The 16575-nt window shown below is 38.6% G+C and overlaps 1 protein-coding gene across 16 annotated transcripts in view; it reads right to left on the reverse strand.

The window, feature by feature from the left end:
* Positions 1 to 16575, reverse strand: part of Kmt2c (lysine methyltransferase 2C) — a 234437-nt gene that overhangs the window by 34505 nt on the left and 183357 nt on the right. For all 16 annotated transcript variants that reach the window (XM_029477435.1, XM_029477434.1, XM_029477427.1 and 13 more), the window contains 7 exons: positions 15208 to 15281; positions 14003 to 14185; positions 9015 to 10904; positions 8293 to 8585; positions 4647 to 6466; positions 3483 to 3594; positions 542 to 620 (listed from right to left, as the gene is read on the reverse strand). In XM_029477435.1, the coding sequence (XP_029333295.1) occupies positions 542 to 620; positions 3483 to 3594; positions 4647 to 6466; positions 8293 to 8585; positions 9015 to 10904; positions 14003 to 14185; positions 15208 to 15281 (4451 nt within the window). The remainder of the gene's footprint in view (positions 1 to 541; positions 621 to 3482; positions 3595 to 4646; positions 6467 to 8292; positions 8586 to 9014; positions 10905 to 14002; positions 14186 to 15207; positions 15282 to 16575) is intronic.

Genomic DNA, 16575 nt, shown 5'->3' on the forward strand with positions numbered 1-16575 from the left:
CCCAAAGCACACAGATCAAGGTACCCCCTATACCAGGCAAACATATGTTTTAAAAATCAACATAGAAAATAGCACAAGGGTTATTGTTTCCAGACTTCATAACATGAGCATAGCATCAATGTTTAAACTTGAGCTCATTATAGATGCTCAGTATTAAAAAAAAATCATCTCAAGGAATAATTATACCTAATAGAATGATTACAGACATTTTCCACTACTGTTTCCAATAATTATACATTTTAAATGCGATAGATTAATTCCAATTAGCAGGATATGAAATGTCTTTCGAGAGTTAGAAATGAATATAAAGCCAGAGCACTTCCAAGTGACTTTCTATCATTAATGTGTGCAAATCCTTTGCAGAAATTCCAGTCTTTAAATCTGTCTTTATTTTACACAGCAACAACACATCTTTATTTCACTGTGTTGCCAGAAGATCAGCTCCTATTCCTTTCTAGGAGGGGCTTCATTATGATTTGGACTTGGTAAGACATAGTAGGTCCATGTGTCTTCCATAAACCAGTGATTCGAGCAGCATTACCTGAGCTACAGCTTGTGGCACTAGGGTCTGGCCTTCATTGTTTTGCGTTCCAGCCACTGATGGGCCCATGAAGGGGAATCTATAAAGAAAAGCACACAGTATCAACTGATGAGCTCAGAACAAATTACACAGGTACCTAATAATCCTCTCTTCCAGGGGAGAGAAGAGTAACAATGATGATTGCCACTGGAGACTTCCGACAACTGGCTTCTGGGTGCTGAACAGATCTCTTCTCAGTATGCAATCAGTACCTTCCCATTACTATGGATGACCGCTCAGAATGGGTAAGCAACTATCTTCATAGGAACCAGTAAAGCTGCATAAAAAGCCAGCTAAACTACTGCAGAGCTTGAGCCCTCATAGGTTTCAGAAAAATAATTTTTATGATATGTTTACAGTGAAAAATCTAGCTTCAATACGCAAACAAGGAAGTTTTTTTTCCTAGTTGCAATCTTTATTAAAAATGGATAGAATAGGCTTGTTATTTCATGAGAGGTTGATGGAAGAGGAATGCCACAAGTTCGGGACCAGCCTGAACTACATAAGAGTTTCAAGCCGCCGGGCGTGGTGGCGCATGCCTTTAATCCCAGCACTTGGGAGGCAGAGGCAGGCGGATTTCTGAGTTCAAGGCCAGCCTGGTCTACAAAGTGAGTTCCAGGACAGCCAGGGCTATACAGAGAAACCCTGTCTCCAAAAAAAAAAAAAAAAAGAGTTTCAAGCCAACTTGGACTATAGACTAAGACATTGGGGGTGAGAATAAGGGGTGCTACTTAGCTCTTTTATAGTCTAAAACAAAAATACCTCAAATAATTTCACAATTCTTGTACGTATTTGTATATAATGATTATATCAAATTAAAAAAAAGTGAAACTAGTGACTAATCTCTATAGTTAAATCCATTTGGTGAAACCTTATTAATTCTAATTAAACTAGTAACTGGTATAGAATCATTATGGCTTATTTGAAAACATGTCTGTCTTATTAAGCCACTGAATGCTTTAACATATTAAGATATACCTAGGAAAAAAATTTTTTAAAAAAGATATACATAGAACACAATTTTAAAATAGATCCAAAAATATTGTAAAGAAGCATTTAAATGTTATTAGACTTTAGAGTGTATATTTGTGATTTTTTTCCCTCAGAAGTTTGATTCATTTATCTCCCTTCTCCCTACTACAGCTCTGGTACAAAATAATCCCAATCCGATTAATGCTTGTTGTCTGCTATCATCATGTAACACACTACACTAATCTTAGAAGGCACTACCTTAGTTCTACAAAGAACTCAGAATGGTCTCCAGTACACTTAGCATGTGGCTGATAAAGCATTGCATGTCTAATGAGCACAGACACTTATGTTGAACATATATGAGATGCTGAGAGTTCTGATTCTGAGGCCCATGTTTTAAATTAAGGATCAAACAAAATCTAGCATTTCCTTGACTCTGAGTATCAAGTTAAAATGCAGTATTATTTATTATTTATCACAGTATTATTTATTAGTACTTTACTCTCACCAGTAGGAAACATGATTTTCTTACAAGTGTTACCTATTCATAATAGGTAATTACCAATCTTTACCTTGTTATAAAATATAAAACTTAGAGCTAAGTTTGTTAGTGCATTATGATACACACATATCAAGAATATAATCAGAGATTATTAACTATGCTACAAATGTGGTCTATTTCTTTTTTAATTTGTATTTTTATTATCTGTATATCTGAAAGGTTTTAAGGTTAAAAAGGCTTATGCCATAAAGTTACCTTGAGGGAAGAACAGTGCTAATAAATGGAGCTAGGTAGTAAAAATCTTTACAAATCACTATAGTGCATTATGATACACACATATCAAGAATATAATCAGAGATTATTAACTATGCTACAAATGTGGTCTATTTCTTTTTGAATTTGTACTTTTATTATCTGTATATCTGAAAGGTTTCAAGGTTAAAAAGGCTTATGCCATAAAGTTACCTCGAGGGAAGAACAGTGCTAATAAATCGAGCTAGGTAGTAAAAAATCTTTACAAATCACTATCTTTACTTTGATCTCAAAAATGTGTCTTAATCATACTCAGTGTATTACACAGTTCCCTAAAGCCTAGGTCTGTATCTTCAACCTATACAATTCCATATTAAATTCTACAATCATTTACACTCCCTATTATAATTTTTCAACAGGATCATCACAATAAATTGAGACCAGAAATTAGAAACAGCAATACAACAAACACAAAGAGTCATTCAAGGTACTTGTCAAAAATACAAGCATTCAGACACCATTCCTAGAAAATCCCATTCAGTAGGTCTGTAGAAAGGTAAAGAAACTGCGTTTAAAAGTGTAGTGATAGGGGCACACAAATAATTCTTAAGTTAGAAATGATCAAGATTCAAGAAGCACTTCATTGGGGTACACAGCCACTGTAACTGAACAATTACTCATCTCCAATATCTCTCCTGAATACACAGTTTCAATTTTTTCTGTTAGATGCTAAAATCATCCAACTATCCCAATCTCAGTATCCAAGTGTTCCATAAATTACTGTTTTGCCTTTTCTAATTCAAAGTCATGTTGGGATGATTTCATTTCAGAGCTAAATTGATAATTTCCTTAACCACTGAAATTCTTGAATGAAAATCTTAGGCTAACAATTCTTTAAATAAAAAAGTAAACACACACAAACAGTTTGGATTTTTTCACTGACCAAGTCAGTCTTCCTAATGTTTGACTGGTATGTTATTCTGTTTATTCTCCCTAAAATGAAAGGAAATTAATTCCCTGCATTCAGCTGAAATGAAATACTCTGTAAAGAATATTTACAATATTAATATTAATTGAAATACTCTTTACATCCAGAAGGTAGGCTTTTGAGGAGCTCTAAGAAGTAGGGGTGTTTTTATGTACATGCCAGGAAGAAAAAAAATCACTTCTACCTACCTGCTCATCACCATTGGTGGCATGCCCAGACTGTTCTGTGCCATCACTTTATTTATGCCTTTAAGGGCTACCATTTTCGCTTTCATTATAGGATCTGTAATTGCATCAAAATCTAAAGAAGAAATGTATTTTGACATTACTTACTTCATAATTTAAGTTCATGGCTCAAGATATATGAAGTGGTAAACTTAAGTATCACAATTACATAATTTATAAATTCTTATACCTTATTTAAGAATCATTATATGTTTCTACACTACATAGGGGAATCTAGAAATGGTAGCTGCATTTTAGGTGTCTAAAACTGAAGCATACTTTAGAACAAGTCTGTCAGTCTACAGGGGATCATAACAGTGATGTTCAGCAACGAAAGTCCCAGTGGCTCAAACCTTTACAGTGCCAATTAGAATGCTCTCTTTTAGTAATGGACTGACAGGAATGAGAATTTACAGTTATTTCCAATACTAAAGAATTCCTCTAAATTAGTTATTAGTTTTTAAAAGAAATAAAAAACTACCAATATCTCCAGGATATACCTACAAAATAAAAGTATGAAGAGGATAGTGAGATTATCTCTTTGCATACATATAAGTGGGGGAAAAAAGTCATATAATGGAATTTGTACCACATGTTGATACAATGCTTTTTGTTATTGGTTAGAAAAAAATACTCCTCAGACATATGCCTGCTGACTTTTAATTCTTCTAGGCAAAGCACTGAAGTGTTTGGGTTGCATGGACTTGTGTTTTTATTAAAATTAATAAAACAACAAAAATAAGTTGAAAGATGTGTCTATGGGGGATAAAAAAAAACTAAAAAAAAAAAAAACCCTTTACCAAACACTTGTGCACAAAAGAACAAGAAACTTTATTTCTATCATAATTTCCTTACATTTATTTCTCATAACAATTGGCAGATAAAACTAAAAGCACCATCAACACCATAAAAAGCAGAACTGAGTGAGGTAACAATTCAAGGTTATCTTCATTTTGACTGACCTTGAAGGAATCTAAAATTCATCTTTTCATTGTAAAGACACGAGAAGACAGAAAATTCTCAGATTACACTGATCCAAATGTAATCTCAATAATGAAAATTTACAAGCATGCTGCATGTACTCAGATACCCCCAGTAACTTATTTTGAGACAGAAGGAATTTCCTACCAATGTTAGGGAAGAATGGTTCTGACCGCTGACGAATCATGGCTTGCATTTGTCTTTGCTGTTGCTGTTCTTGCCTCTCTTGATCCAAAAGATCTTGTAGAAGCAGAGGCTGTTCCTCTAGAAGGAGGGGCCTCTCTCTGTTCTGCTGGGCTAATGTTTGAGGAATCATGAGCTGCTGCGGTCCAGACATGGTGCTGGACTGATTTGTGAGAGGCACAGTTTGATTTGTAGGTTTCCCTGTCCCTAAATTATGGTTCACTGATGATTGGCCCTGAATGAATCCTGGATTTACTGGCACACCCTGAGAAAAAGCATGGTTTATCCTAGGGACCACTGTTACATTAGAATTCACGGTATTATCCAAAATAGGGCTAGGTGGTACTATTAAAGGAGGAGGCAAACTTGACCCATGAGTGGATGGTGAGATGGGCAGACTTGGTGGGGAGGACCCTGAAGGCCTAGTGTCTGAATTATCACACTTCTCATTAGAAAGTAAACTCGAGAGAACTGGAGTGGATCCTGTTATGTCACAAGAGTTCATCACATCCCGAGCAGGCAGAGGAGTGGACCCTTGAATGGCACTGACAACAGGAACAGCATTCTCCTGGTTACATCTTTTCTCAAGCATATCTTGATCCGTAGTCAGTAGAGCAGTCTTTCCTCTGTCACTGTGATTGGTCTGAGCAGAAGAAGCCTGTGAGCACGCAGTATCAGCATCACCTCTACTGTCATCATGGTTCTTAATTTCACTCTGTATTTCTTCTTTAGAGTAGGGAGACAGGGCTTCTGTCTTTATCTCACTGGTAACACTGGACTTTCTCTGTGGCAAATCCTTATCTTCAAGAACCACAGTTTTGTCTCCTTGATCCCTTGTTTTTGGTTCAACAGATACACACTGATTATCTAGCTTATCATCAATTGGAACATTAAGGTCTAATTCTTCATTGAACATGCTTTTTTTATCCCCTAAGTCAAGTTCTGGATCTGTGTATGCAATGATATCAAATTCACCTGACCTTAGGAGGTCATCCAGGTTAGGGTCATTAGTTTCCAAATTGTCTAAAGTGTCCAGGTCATCACCCTTGCCATCCTCTGCGTCTAAATTTAAATTTTCTAGATCTTCATCATCCAAATCTTTGACTTCAACCCCCTCAAGATCTTTCACATCCAGTTCTTTCACAGAAGGATCATCAGAGTCTAGTTTTTCTTCCAGGCCAGCAGAAGACTGACCAGCTATCTCTAAGTTATCTGGTGATGTTTCAGCTGGGGTAGATGTTGACAAAGGAGCCTCAGAAAATTCACCACTTAAAGGATGATTTAGGGGCCTCATGACAATAGAAGATTGGTGAGCAGGATGACCTTGCTCTTGCTGAGAAGGTGGGACCTGCTCTAAATTTGGATGCACAGGTAGCTGATTAGATAGACACTGGGAAGGCTGTCTTATGGGGTCTGTGTGTCTAGGGCCAGGAAAATCAGGTCTGGGAAGGAAATTTCCATGTCTTGGATGAGAAGGTGACTCTATAACACTGCTAGGAGAAGCAGCAAATGGCAACCGTGACCTTCCATCAGGAGCTCTATGCCTCAACTCAATAAATGCCTGGCCTAGTATATTATGCTGCTGAACTGGCAGGCCCTGTGGTGGGAAATGCTGAGGAAGCCCAACTGGATTATTTAATGGTGGGTTATTTGAAGGTCTAGGCATTTCCATAGACATTGGTCTTCTTATGTGTGGAGGAATTCCAGATCCTTGTATTTGCTGAGGCACATGGAAGCGATCTTGGCTTGGCATGGGACCATGGCCAGCTCCTGGAAATCCAAACCTAAAAGCCAAAAAGAACCAACAAATAATTAAGAATAATTTAGAATTGAAATGAGAAAAGTAAAAGAAGTATTAAGTTACTCTACAGATTAAAAAAAATACTGTTACTAAGCCCAATGATAGTGAAAACAAGAGTTGGAAGAGAAGAACATGATCAAAATACATTATACGCACACACACTATACACACACACACACACATACACACACACGCAAAACTTTATTTTTTTAAATAGACAAAACTAAAAGTGTTTGCCCTGTAAATGATCTGAGTATGACTCTCAGAACACATAAAGGAGAGAATTTATTCTACAAAGTTGGTCTCTAGCTACCACGTGTGTCTTGTGGCTCACACACTGAAGTAGAAAATTTCAAAAGAAAAAGAAAGTCAGACAGACACTGCCTGGACAGGTGGCTTAGCCACTAAGTACTTATTGAACAAGCACAATGACCACATTTTATATACCCTGTACACATGCACACAAGCCAAGCATGATGGTGATGGCTATAATCCTAGTGCGGTGGAAAGGGAGACAATAGCATCCCTAGGATTAACTGGAAAGCTAGCCTTGCCACATCAGTGAGTTCTAAGTTGAATGAGAGATCTTATTCTCAAAAAATATAGGGTAAAAAACAATAGAAGAAGACACTCAGCATCTACCTCTTACCTTGCACATGTATATACACATCCTATACAGACACACAAATTTTTTAAAATGCACAAAACAGCAATGGGTATAAACTACAACTAAGGTGGAATAAAAAAGGAAAAGAAAGAATATAACAGACATAGGTGTAAGATTAAACTGTGTGTCCTCTAAAAAGCACACGTTAAAGATTATTCTCCTTATAAGAATAGTAAGAGTGCCTTGGTCATACATGTTGGCCCACCCTACACCCCAACTGTATCAGTCTCTAAAAGGAGGCATCTTTCCAATCTGCAACTCTCTACAAACATCTTACAATTTAACTAAAAGAATAAAATGCATCATTATCATCTGACATATCATATGAAACTTCACTAGGATTGAGTAGCTACATTTTGGAAGCTATGATTGGGCTGATAAGATTATGATGGTAAGATTATAATTAAGATTATGAGCTAGAGAAAGTAACTAGGAGCTAAAGGGGTCTGCAACCCTATAGGAGGATCAACAATATGAAGTAACTAGTACCCCCAGAACTGTGTCTCTAGTTGCATATGTAGGAGAGGATAGCCTAGTCGGCCATCAATGGGAGGAAAGGCCCTTGATTTTGTGAAGATTATATGCCCCAATACAGGGGAATGCCGGGGCCAGGAAGCAGGAGTGGGTGGGTTGGGGAGCAGGGAGAGGGGAGGGTATAGGGGGCTTTCAGGATAGCATTTGAAATGTAAAAGAAGAAAAAATTGTGATGTCATTCTGTCAACACTTAATGACAAAACATCCACCAAGAGTTCTTAGAAGAAATAAGGCCATGATCTCTCCTTAGCTAAAGCCAATAATGACTACGCATAGTGATAAAAAGATGAAAGCCGGGTGTGGTGGTGCACGCCTTTAATCCCAGCACTTGGGAGGCAGAGGCAGGTGAATTTCTGAGTTCGAGGCCAGCCTGGTCTACAAAATTGAGTTCCAGGACGGCCAGGGCTATACAGAGAAACCCTGTCTCAAAAAACCAAAAAACTAAAAAACTAAAAAAAAAAAAAAAATAAATAATAATAATAATAATAATAAAAAAAAAGAAAGAAAAAGAAGAAAACCATAACAATTTCTTGCCAAATAGTAATGATATTTGTCCAGTTCCTTCTTCCAATATTAACTTAAATCTAGCAGAAAATTAAAAGCATTACCTAAATCCATGAGGTCTCATGCCCATACCAGCAACCTCTGGAGGATAGGGTCCACGCTGATCTTTGGGGAAAACTGCATATCTAGGTCCTAGTGGAGGGATAACAGGTGATCGAGTGCTCCCAGGATAGGGAGGTGGAGGTCGAGTGAAAGCCTGGTTGATGCTCTCTGGCTGCCAGTGTGGAAGGGGCACTGGGTGAGGTACTACTGCTGTATCCTGAGGCCCCTTCTCCTGGCGACTAGCAATCTTCTTCTGCTGTTGTTGTTGGAGAATGATTTCACGCAGTTTCTGCCGCTAAATGGAAACAAAATTGCTGGGATTTATAATTAAACATATTTTAAACTCTTAACATTTCCATTATGTGACTACATTCACATTTAAAGTTTCAAAGTTGTTTTAAAGAGTCATATAACTATTAAACACAAACAAATTACAACGAAAGCTGGTGATTTGGATCTTTTTCCATGGCCGAACAACTACCATTAAAGTAAAGAGTTTTTATATTTAAAGATCTTCCAACAAATTCATGAAGAATAATAAAATTAGATCCAGGTTAAATCTAAGAGGTGCTAATTTTACCATTTTCACTTTTTCCTTGTATTTAATAAATTCTACAGAATAACTTAAGAGAAACTTTAATGTATGTGTAAATTACCATATGACTTAATGAGGAGCTTCCACAGATAATATATTTAAAACATTTGAAAACACTGCAGCATTTACCTGTCTCAGTTTCTCTGTGTCAGCTTGAGACATGTTTACAGTGTTCTGTGTATCAGTTCCTCCTGAGGTTGGCACGGGTCCAGGAAGCTGGGAGACACTGGAGAACTGCTGCCCTTGGGAGCTTACAGGAAGGTTTGAAGACGTGCTAAAGTTTCCCTCTGACCCGGGAACTGGACGGTCAACAAGATCGTGAACAACTTGACTAGCTCCGAAAGACTCAGAATGAGGCCTGGGAGTCATTGGAGGCTGATCATATGGATCACGAACAGCAGATGAGGAAGCATGAGTGAATGTGTCTATAAGACCAGGCCCAGGTGGCCTGGGAGTCTGGGAGCATGTATCAGGTGGCCTTATCAAAGGGCCAGGTAAACCTGGTACTCGGTTTTGTGCTGCTTGCAAAAAAGGATCCTGGTTTGGCATGAGGGCTGGTCTTGCACTGGAGGGCCTAGTAAAACCCTCTGAAGTCCTTGGCCTTGGTACTGCTGGTGGCTGAGAATAGGGAACAGAAATTCCAGGTCTTGGAGGCCCAAGATGATGAGTATATGGATCAGTGTGTCTCTGATTTGCCACAGAGGAAACAAACATGTCTGTCTGTGGAGAAGGCCTGGGGGTAGGTGGCTGCTGACTATATGGATCAATAGTGTTAGGCCGGGGAGTACCAGGTTGGGAATAAGGATCTGGATTGGATCGAGCTGTTCCTGAGGTTTGGGAATAAGAATCTATAAGAGGGCGTGGAGTTCCTGGGGGTTGTGAATATGGGTCCTGAGATGCTGACCTTGATATGGTTCCAGGCTGAGGAAAAGCCCTTGAAGCATGAGTAAAAGATTCAGTCATTGCTGGGTGTGGAGTTAGGGGAGGCTGGCTATATGGATCATTTGACTGACTATGAGAAAAATTATCTACTGGCCTTGGTGTCAAGGCAGGCCTTTCATAAGGGTCAACAGAGAGTCGTCTTGATGTCTGTGACACAGATCCATATGGATCCTGAGATGGAGGAGGGTGCAGTGGGGTCTTAAAAGGCCCGTTACCCAGTGGGGCAGGTGTCAATGACGGTCCTGCATAGGGATCAGGTAGCCGTTGCCTTTGAAAGGCATCTGTTCTAGGAGATGGTTTAGTAAAGTGATCACTGGTTCCAGTTGTTAGAGGACCTTTTGTACTTTGTTCTGAAATCACAGGCGACCTAGGCAGGCTAAAAGGTTTTGAAAACTGATCTGTCATCATGGGCCTAGGTGTATCTGGAGGCTTTGCATAGGGGTCACTGCTTGTCATGGAGGAAGCACATAAGTCTCTGGCCGGGGATGGCCTTGTAGCTGATGTTTCATTCAGATGAATGGGCCTAGATACTGAAGATAAAGGCACACAGTTTTCCACTGGTGTAACAGAATTTCTTCTTGGAAAACTATGTCCACCAGGAGGTGGTCTAGGAGTACCAACCATTTTTGCATAAGGATCCACTGGAGATGGTGGTCTGGAATGGGATGATCCAGGTGAGAACATCTGTGGAGAAGGTGGCTGAGAATTTTGGGACTGAGAAAGACTTTCCTGAACAGGTATACGGGATGGGGTTGAAGGAGGGGGTGGAGGTTGTGGTTTGACAAACACAGCATCTGAAGGTGTGGAAGCAGGGGTACCAGGTAGGTGTTTGGAGAATAGGTCTTTATGGAATGTCTGTGCAGGAGACACATTCCCATTGCCAGCCTGAGGTGTCAAGGGACTCTGTGCGCCACTATTTGGAGTATCTGAACCAGGTGCTACTAGAAGGTGCTGAGAAGCAAGCTGCTGCTGCTGCTGCTGCTGTTGTTGTTGTTGCTGCTGCTGCTCATTCTTCACTTGTTCCAGCTTCTGTGTGGCTTCAATTTTAGCTTGTTGCTTACTTTTCTGACGCATTTGCTGTTAAGATAAGAAAAAAAGAACATATATCACAGAAAGTTAATCAAGTGATGTCAGTAGCTAGCAGATTATGTCCTATTGATGCCTATAGCAGTATATTATGTACAATATTTCAATAAGTATCTAAAGCCAATTTGAATATATACATTACCAAAAAGGGAAATCTATTTCCACACTTACCAAATTCTATTAAGAGATACATTCTAAAATGATATAACTACCTCTCTTCCCCAAAAATCAAAAATGCAATTTAAAAAGCAAATCATCCGAGATGAGACAAGACTGGGTGTGTTCAGGGTAGTATGGCCATAGACAAGAACAATGAGACAACAACAGGAAATCAAATGGAAACAAATTTAGTATATATAAGTGATCCCCAAAATCCCAGAAGAGAACTTCTATATCTTATAAACAACTTTAGAAAAAAATGGCAGGATATAAAATTAAAATCAAATATATCAGTAGCCTTTCTTTACACAAATGATAAACAGGCTGAGAAAGAAATTAGAGAAACAACTCCCTTCACAATAGCCACAAATAATATAAAATGACTTGGTGTAACTCTTACCAAGCAAGTGAAAGATCTGTATGACAACTTCAAATCCCTGAAGAAAGAAATTGAAGATGACCTCAAAAGATGGAAAGATCTCCCATGCTCATGGATTGGTAGGATTAACATAGTAAAAATGACCATCTTACCAAAAGCAATCTACAGATTCAATGCAAGCCCTATCAAAATTTCAACATAATTCTTCACAGACATGGAAAGAACAATTCTCAACTTCACATGGAAAAAAAAAAATCCAGGATAGTCAAAAAAATCCTGAAAAATAAAAAATCTTCTGGGGAATCACCATCCCTGATCTCACCTGACCTCAAGATGTACTATAAAGCAACAGTGATAAAGACACAGACAGGCTGATCAATGGAATAGAATCAATGGAATCAAATGGAAAATCCAAAAGTAAATCCACACACATATGAACACTTTGATCTTTGACAAAGAAGTGGAAAACATACAGTGGGAAAAAAAGCATCTTCAATGAATGGTGCTGGTCTAATTGGTGATCGGTATGTAGAAGAACAAAAATAGATCCACATTTATCACCCTGCACAAAGCTCAAGTCCAAGTGGATCAAGGACCTCAACAAAAACTAGAAACACTGAATCTAATAGAAGAGAAAGTGGGAAAGAGCCTGGAACTCATTGGCACAGGGGGAAATTTCCTGAACAGAATACCAGTGGTTCAGGCTTTAAGATCAACAATTGATAAATAGGACCTCATGAAACTCAAAAGTTTCTGTAAGACAAAGGACGCTGTCAATAGAACAGATCAGTAACCTACAGATTGGGAAAAAAATCTTCACTAACCCCACATCTGATAGAGGGCTAATATCCAAAATATATAAAGAACTTAAGAACTAACCTCCAAAAAACCAAATAATCCAATTTAAAAATGGGGAACAGAACAGAGAATTTACAACAGAAAAGAAGTGTTTAGAGAAATGTTCAAAGTCCTTAGTCATCAGAGAAATGCAAATCAAAACGACCCTAAGATTTCACCTCACACCAAACAGAATGGCTAAGATCAAAAGCTCAGGTGACAGCACATGTCTGTGAGGATGTGGAAAATTCCTCCCATTGCTGCTATGATTATAAGCTGGTACAACAACTCTGGAAATTAATCTGGAGCTTCCTCAGAAAATTGGAAATAGTTCTACCTGAAGACCCAGCCATATCAATCTTGGGCATATATCCAAAAGATGCCTACCATACCACAGGGACACATGATCCACTATGTTTATGGTAGCCTTATTTGTAATAACCAGAAACTGGAAACAACCCAGATGTCCCTCAAACAAAGAATTGACACAGAAAATGTCAATTGAATACTATTCAGCTATTAAAAACAAGGACATCATGAATTTTTCAGGCAAATGGATGGAACTAGAAAATATCACCCTGAGTGAGGTAACCCAGACACAAAAGGATATGCATGGTATAAACTCACTGATAAGAGGAAATGAGCCAGAAAGTACAGAATACCTAGGATATAACCCAAAGACCATAAGAAGTTTAACAAGCAGAAAGGTACAAGTGAGGATGCTTTAATCCCATTTAGAAGAGGGAAGAAAATAATCACAGAGGGAGGGAGGGACCTGGATGGAAGAGAGGGGAGTGGAAAGGGGGAACAGGATCAGGTATGATGGATGAGGGGAAGGGGGAGGGGAGAAGCCAGGAGGGCCAGGAGAATAAATAGAAATATACAGCCTCAAGGGGTTGGAGGTGGGTGGACCCTCTAGAAAGTACCAGACCTGGGAGACACTCTCAGGATTCAATAGGGGTGACATTAGCCCAAATGCCCAACAATGGGGAGAGGAAACTCGAGGAGTCCACCTCCAGTAGATAGACAGAGCCTCAAGTGGAGGGACTGGGTTACAAACCTACAATAAAAAATTTTGACGCAGAATTGTCTAAAAGGGACAAAAATGGAGAAGAGACTGAAGGAAAGATGGCTCAATGACTGGCCAAACTTGGGATCTATTTCATGGGGGTTGGGAGGAGTACTAAGGCCTGACACTGATGCTATGATGTGCTTATAGCGTTGCATGGTTTTTCTCTGAGAGGCCCAACAAGCAGCTGACTGAGACAAATGCAGATACTTACACCAACCACTGGACTGAAGTCAGTGGCCCCTATGAATCAGGGGAAGGATTGAAGAAGCTGAAGTGGAGGGTGACCCTATAGGAAGACCAGAAGTCTCAACTAACCCAGAACTAACTCCAGGGAGCTCCCAGAGACTTAAGCACCAACCAGGAAGCATGGGCTGGTCCAAGGCTCCTGGCACATATATAACAGAGGACTGCCTGGTCTGGCCTCAGTGGGAGAAGATGTGCCTAATCCTGGAGAGACGTGAAGCCCAGGGAAGGAGGAAGTCTGGCAGGTGTTGGGGTTGGGGAGTAACCTCTTGGAGGCTAGGGGCAGGAGGAATGGAATGAGGAACTGTGAAAGGAAGGACTGGGGGCAGGCAACAGCTGGAATTTAAGAAAATAAAATGATAAAAAAATATATATATATATCATCCAAAATTCCAATACCTGTCTAAACTTCCATTCCTGTTCATGCTCTGATTCTCTCTGCTTTAAAGGATCTTTAAAAAGATCCGAATCGATGCGTGAGCTGGGATCGATGCTGTCTTGCTGTTGTTGTCTCTTCATAGAATCGTTTGACATCTGAACTTTATTTATGCGTAAAGCAGCCCTGTTATCTCTGGCTTTTTGCTTTAACAAAAAGAAAAATAAAATATATCCTATTTTTAAGCTATAAAACTTGTGTTAAATATTTGAAGCATCACTCTTGAAAACTTACAGACTCTGCTAAAAAGGGACCTGGACAGAAACCAACCTTCTATACAGTGCATGCTACTAACAGGTAAAGACATTTCTATATATGTACTTGAATTACTGTAAGAAATCTCATATATTTATAATCATATATACATATATAGATACAATCATATATATAATATAATCATAATATAATATATATATAAAATCATATATATAATATATATATTTTACACATCAAACACATCATTAGGATATGGAAGAATTAGATGTCCCTCAATTTAAATAAGAAAATAACAAACTGATCCCCAAACTAAAACAGCTGGAAATCTGAAGCTTACCATCAAGGCAAATTAGAAAAAATATTGTATCATTACAAAATTTAAGGTAAAACAGACCAAAAACTATCCTCCAGCACCACCCCCAATTAGCTCTACTCAGAGTTATCATTATAGCTGAAAAATTGATGCATGGAAGGTCAGGTAAACAACAATAGCATTTTTCACAACAACAAGGCTTTAATGTGACTTCAGGTCCATCTCCTTACAAGAAAATGACTGGCTGTCTGAATTATGAATTCTGTAATCATGTCAAACTATGGTGGTATTTCAGAACTCTTTAAAGGAAGGTCTTAATTTCAAGATGTATGAAGATTTTCTTGTAAATCTCACATACATAAAAAGAAAACTAACCTCATCTTCAACAGCGGTATTTACTACCCGTCACGAGACAATACAATCTCAAGGTGAGATGACTGAATTGAAACCTTAAATACTCTGATCTGTTACATAACTTTAAAAATGATATGTTCTTTAGTGAAATGAGTTATTTATATAACTTAAAGCTAACTGCTAGTTTTTTTAAAGTATTAACAAGTATTTTCTTTTCATTACCTAATAAAAATAAGTTTCAAATATTGTGCTTAAAGATCTAACACATAGGAATTATTTAAATACCACATATGGTGCTCTTTCCTGAGAGCTGGCTTTTCTCCACAACTTGGCAATTTGTTTCACTCGAGTAGTCCAATCTACAAAAGCACAGAATACACACTTTCAGAAAGACGGTTATGCAGAGTTGTAATAAAAGCTACTTATGAACTGCTTATCATCTTATTCAGATCATATTTTAAGACAAAACAGGTTGAGTATCAATAATATGAAAATCAGAAATCTGAAATGACCTAAAATTCAAAATGTTTTGAGTTCTGAATGAAATCACAACTGGTGATTCAGTCTTAATCTAAACAAGGCACAATCAAAACACTACAATGTATAAGACATAGATGAAACAAGTGAAGCACTTGTTTGGCTTTGGATAACATGTCTAAGACAGTTCCATGACGGGGAATGGAGAAAGAGGTGGCATTGTGGTTAAGATCAGTGGCTGCTCTTCCAGAGCATCCAGGGGTGAGCCCTGGCATCCACATGGAGGCTCATAACCATCTGTAACTATAGTTCAATAGGCTCCAATGCCCTATCCAGCTTCTGTGTTAACCAGGCTTGGAGGGGAAGGGTTCATGATCTCCCATGGCTAGCTGATGACTTCTAGAGAATGGAGAGTCCAATTTTCCTTAGGGGTATGACCCCTAGGAGGTACACCATGTTCCAGTAGATAGGTTTTCCATATTCTAGGGAAAGTATCCACACATTGGTCTTCCTTCTAGATTTTCTTGTGTTTTGGAAGTGGTATCTTGGGAATTCTAGGTTTCTGAGCTAATATCCAATTATCAGTGAGGGCATATCAAATGACTTCTTTTGTGAACGGGTTACCTCACTCAGCATGATATCCTCCAGATACATCCATTTGCCCATGAGGTAGTACTCCATTGTGTAAATGTACCACATTTTCTGTATCCATTCCTCTGATGAGGGACATCTGAGTTCCTTCCAGCTTCTGGCTATTATAAATAAGGCTGCTGTGAACATAGTGGAGCATGTGTCCTTATTACCAGTTGGAACATCTTCTGGGTATATGCCCAGGAGAGGTACTGCTGGATCTACTACTATGTCCAATTGTCTGAGGAACCACCAGACTGATTTCCAGAGTGGTTGTACAAGCTTGCAATCCCACCAGCAATGGAGGAGTGTTCTTCTTTCTCCACATTCTTGTCGGCATCTGCTGTCACCTGAATTTTTGATTCTAGCCATTCTGACTGGTGTGAGGATTAATCTCAGGGTTGTTTTGATTTGCATTTCCCTGATGATTAAGGATGTTGAACATTTTTTCAAGTGCTTCTCAGCCCTTTGGTATTCCTCAGTTGAGAATTCTTTGTTTAGCTCTGTACCCCATTTTTTTTAAAGATTTATTTATTTATTATATGT

This window comes from Mus caroli, chromosome 5 (genome assembly GCF_900094665.2).
Source record: "Mus caroli chromosome 5, CAROLI_EIJ_v1.1, whole genome shotgun sequence".
In the NCBI taxonomy this organism is placed as follows: Eukaryota; Metazoa; Chordata; class Mammalia; order Rodentia; family Muridae; genus Mus; species Mus caroli.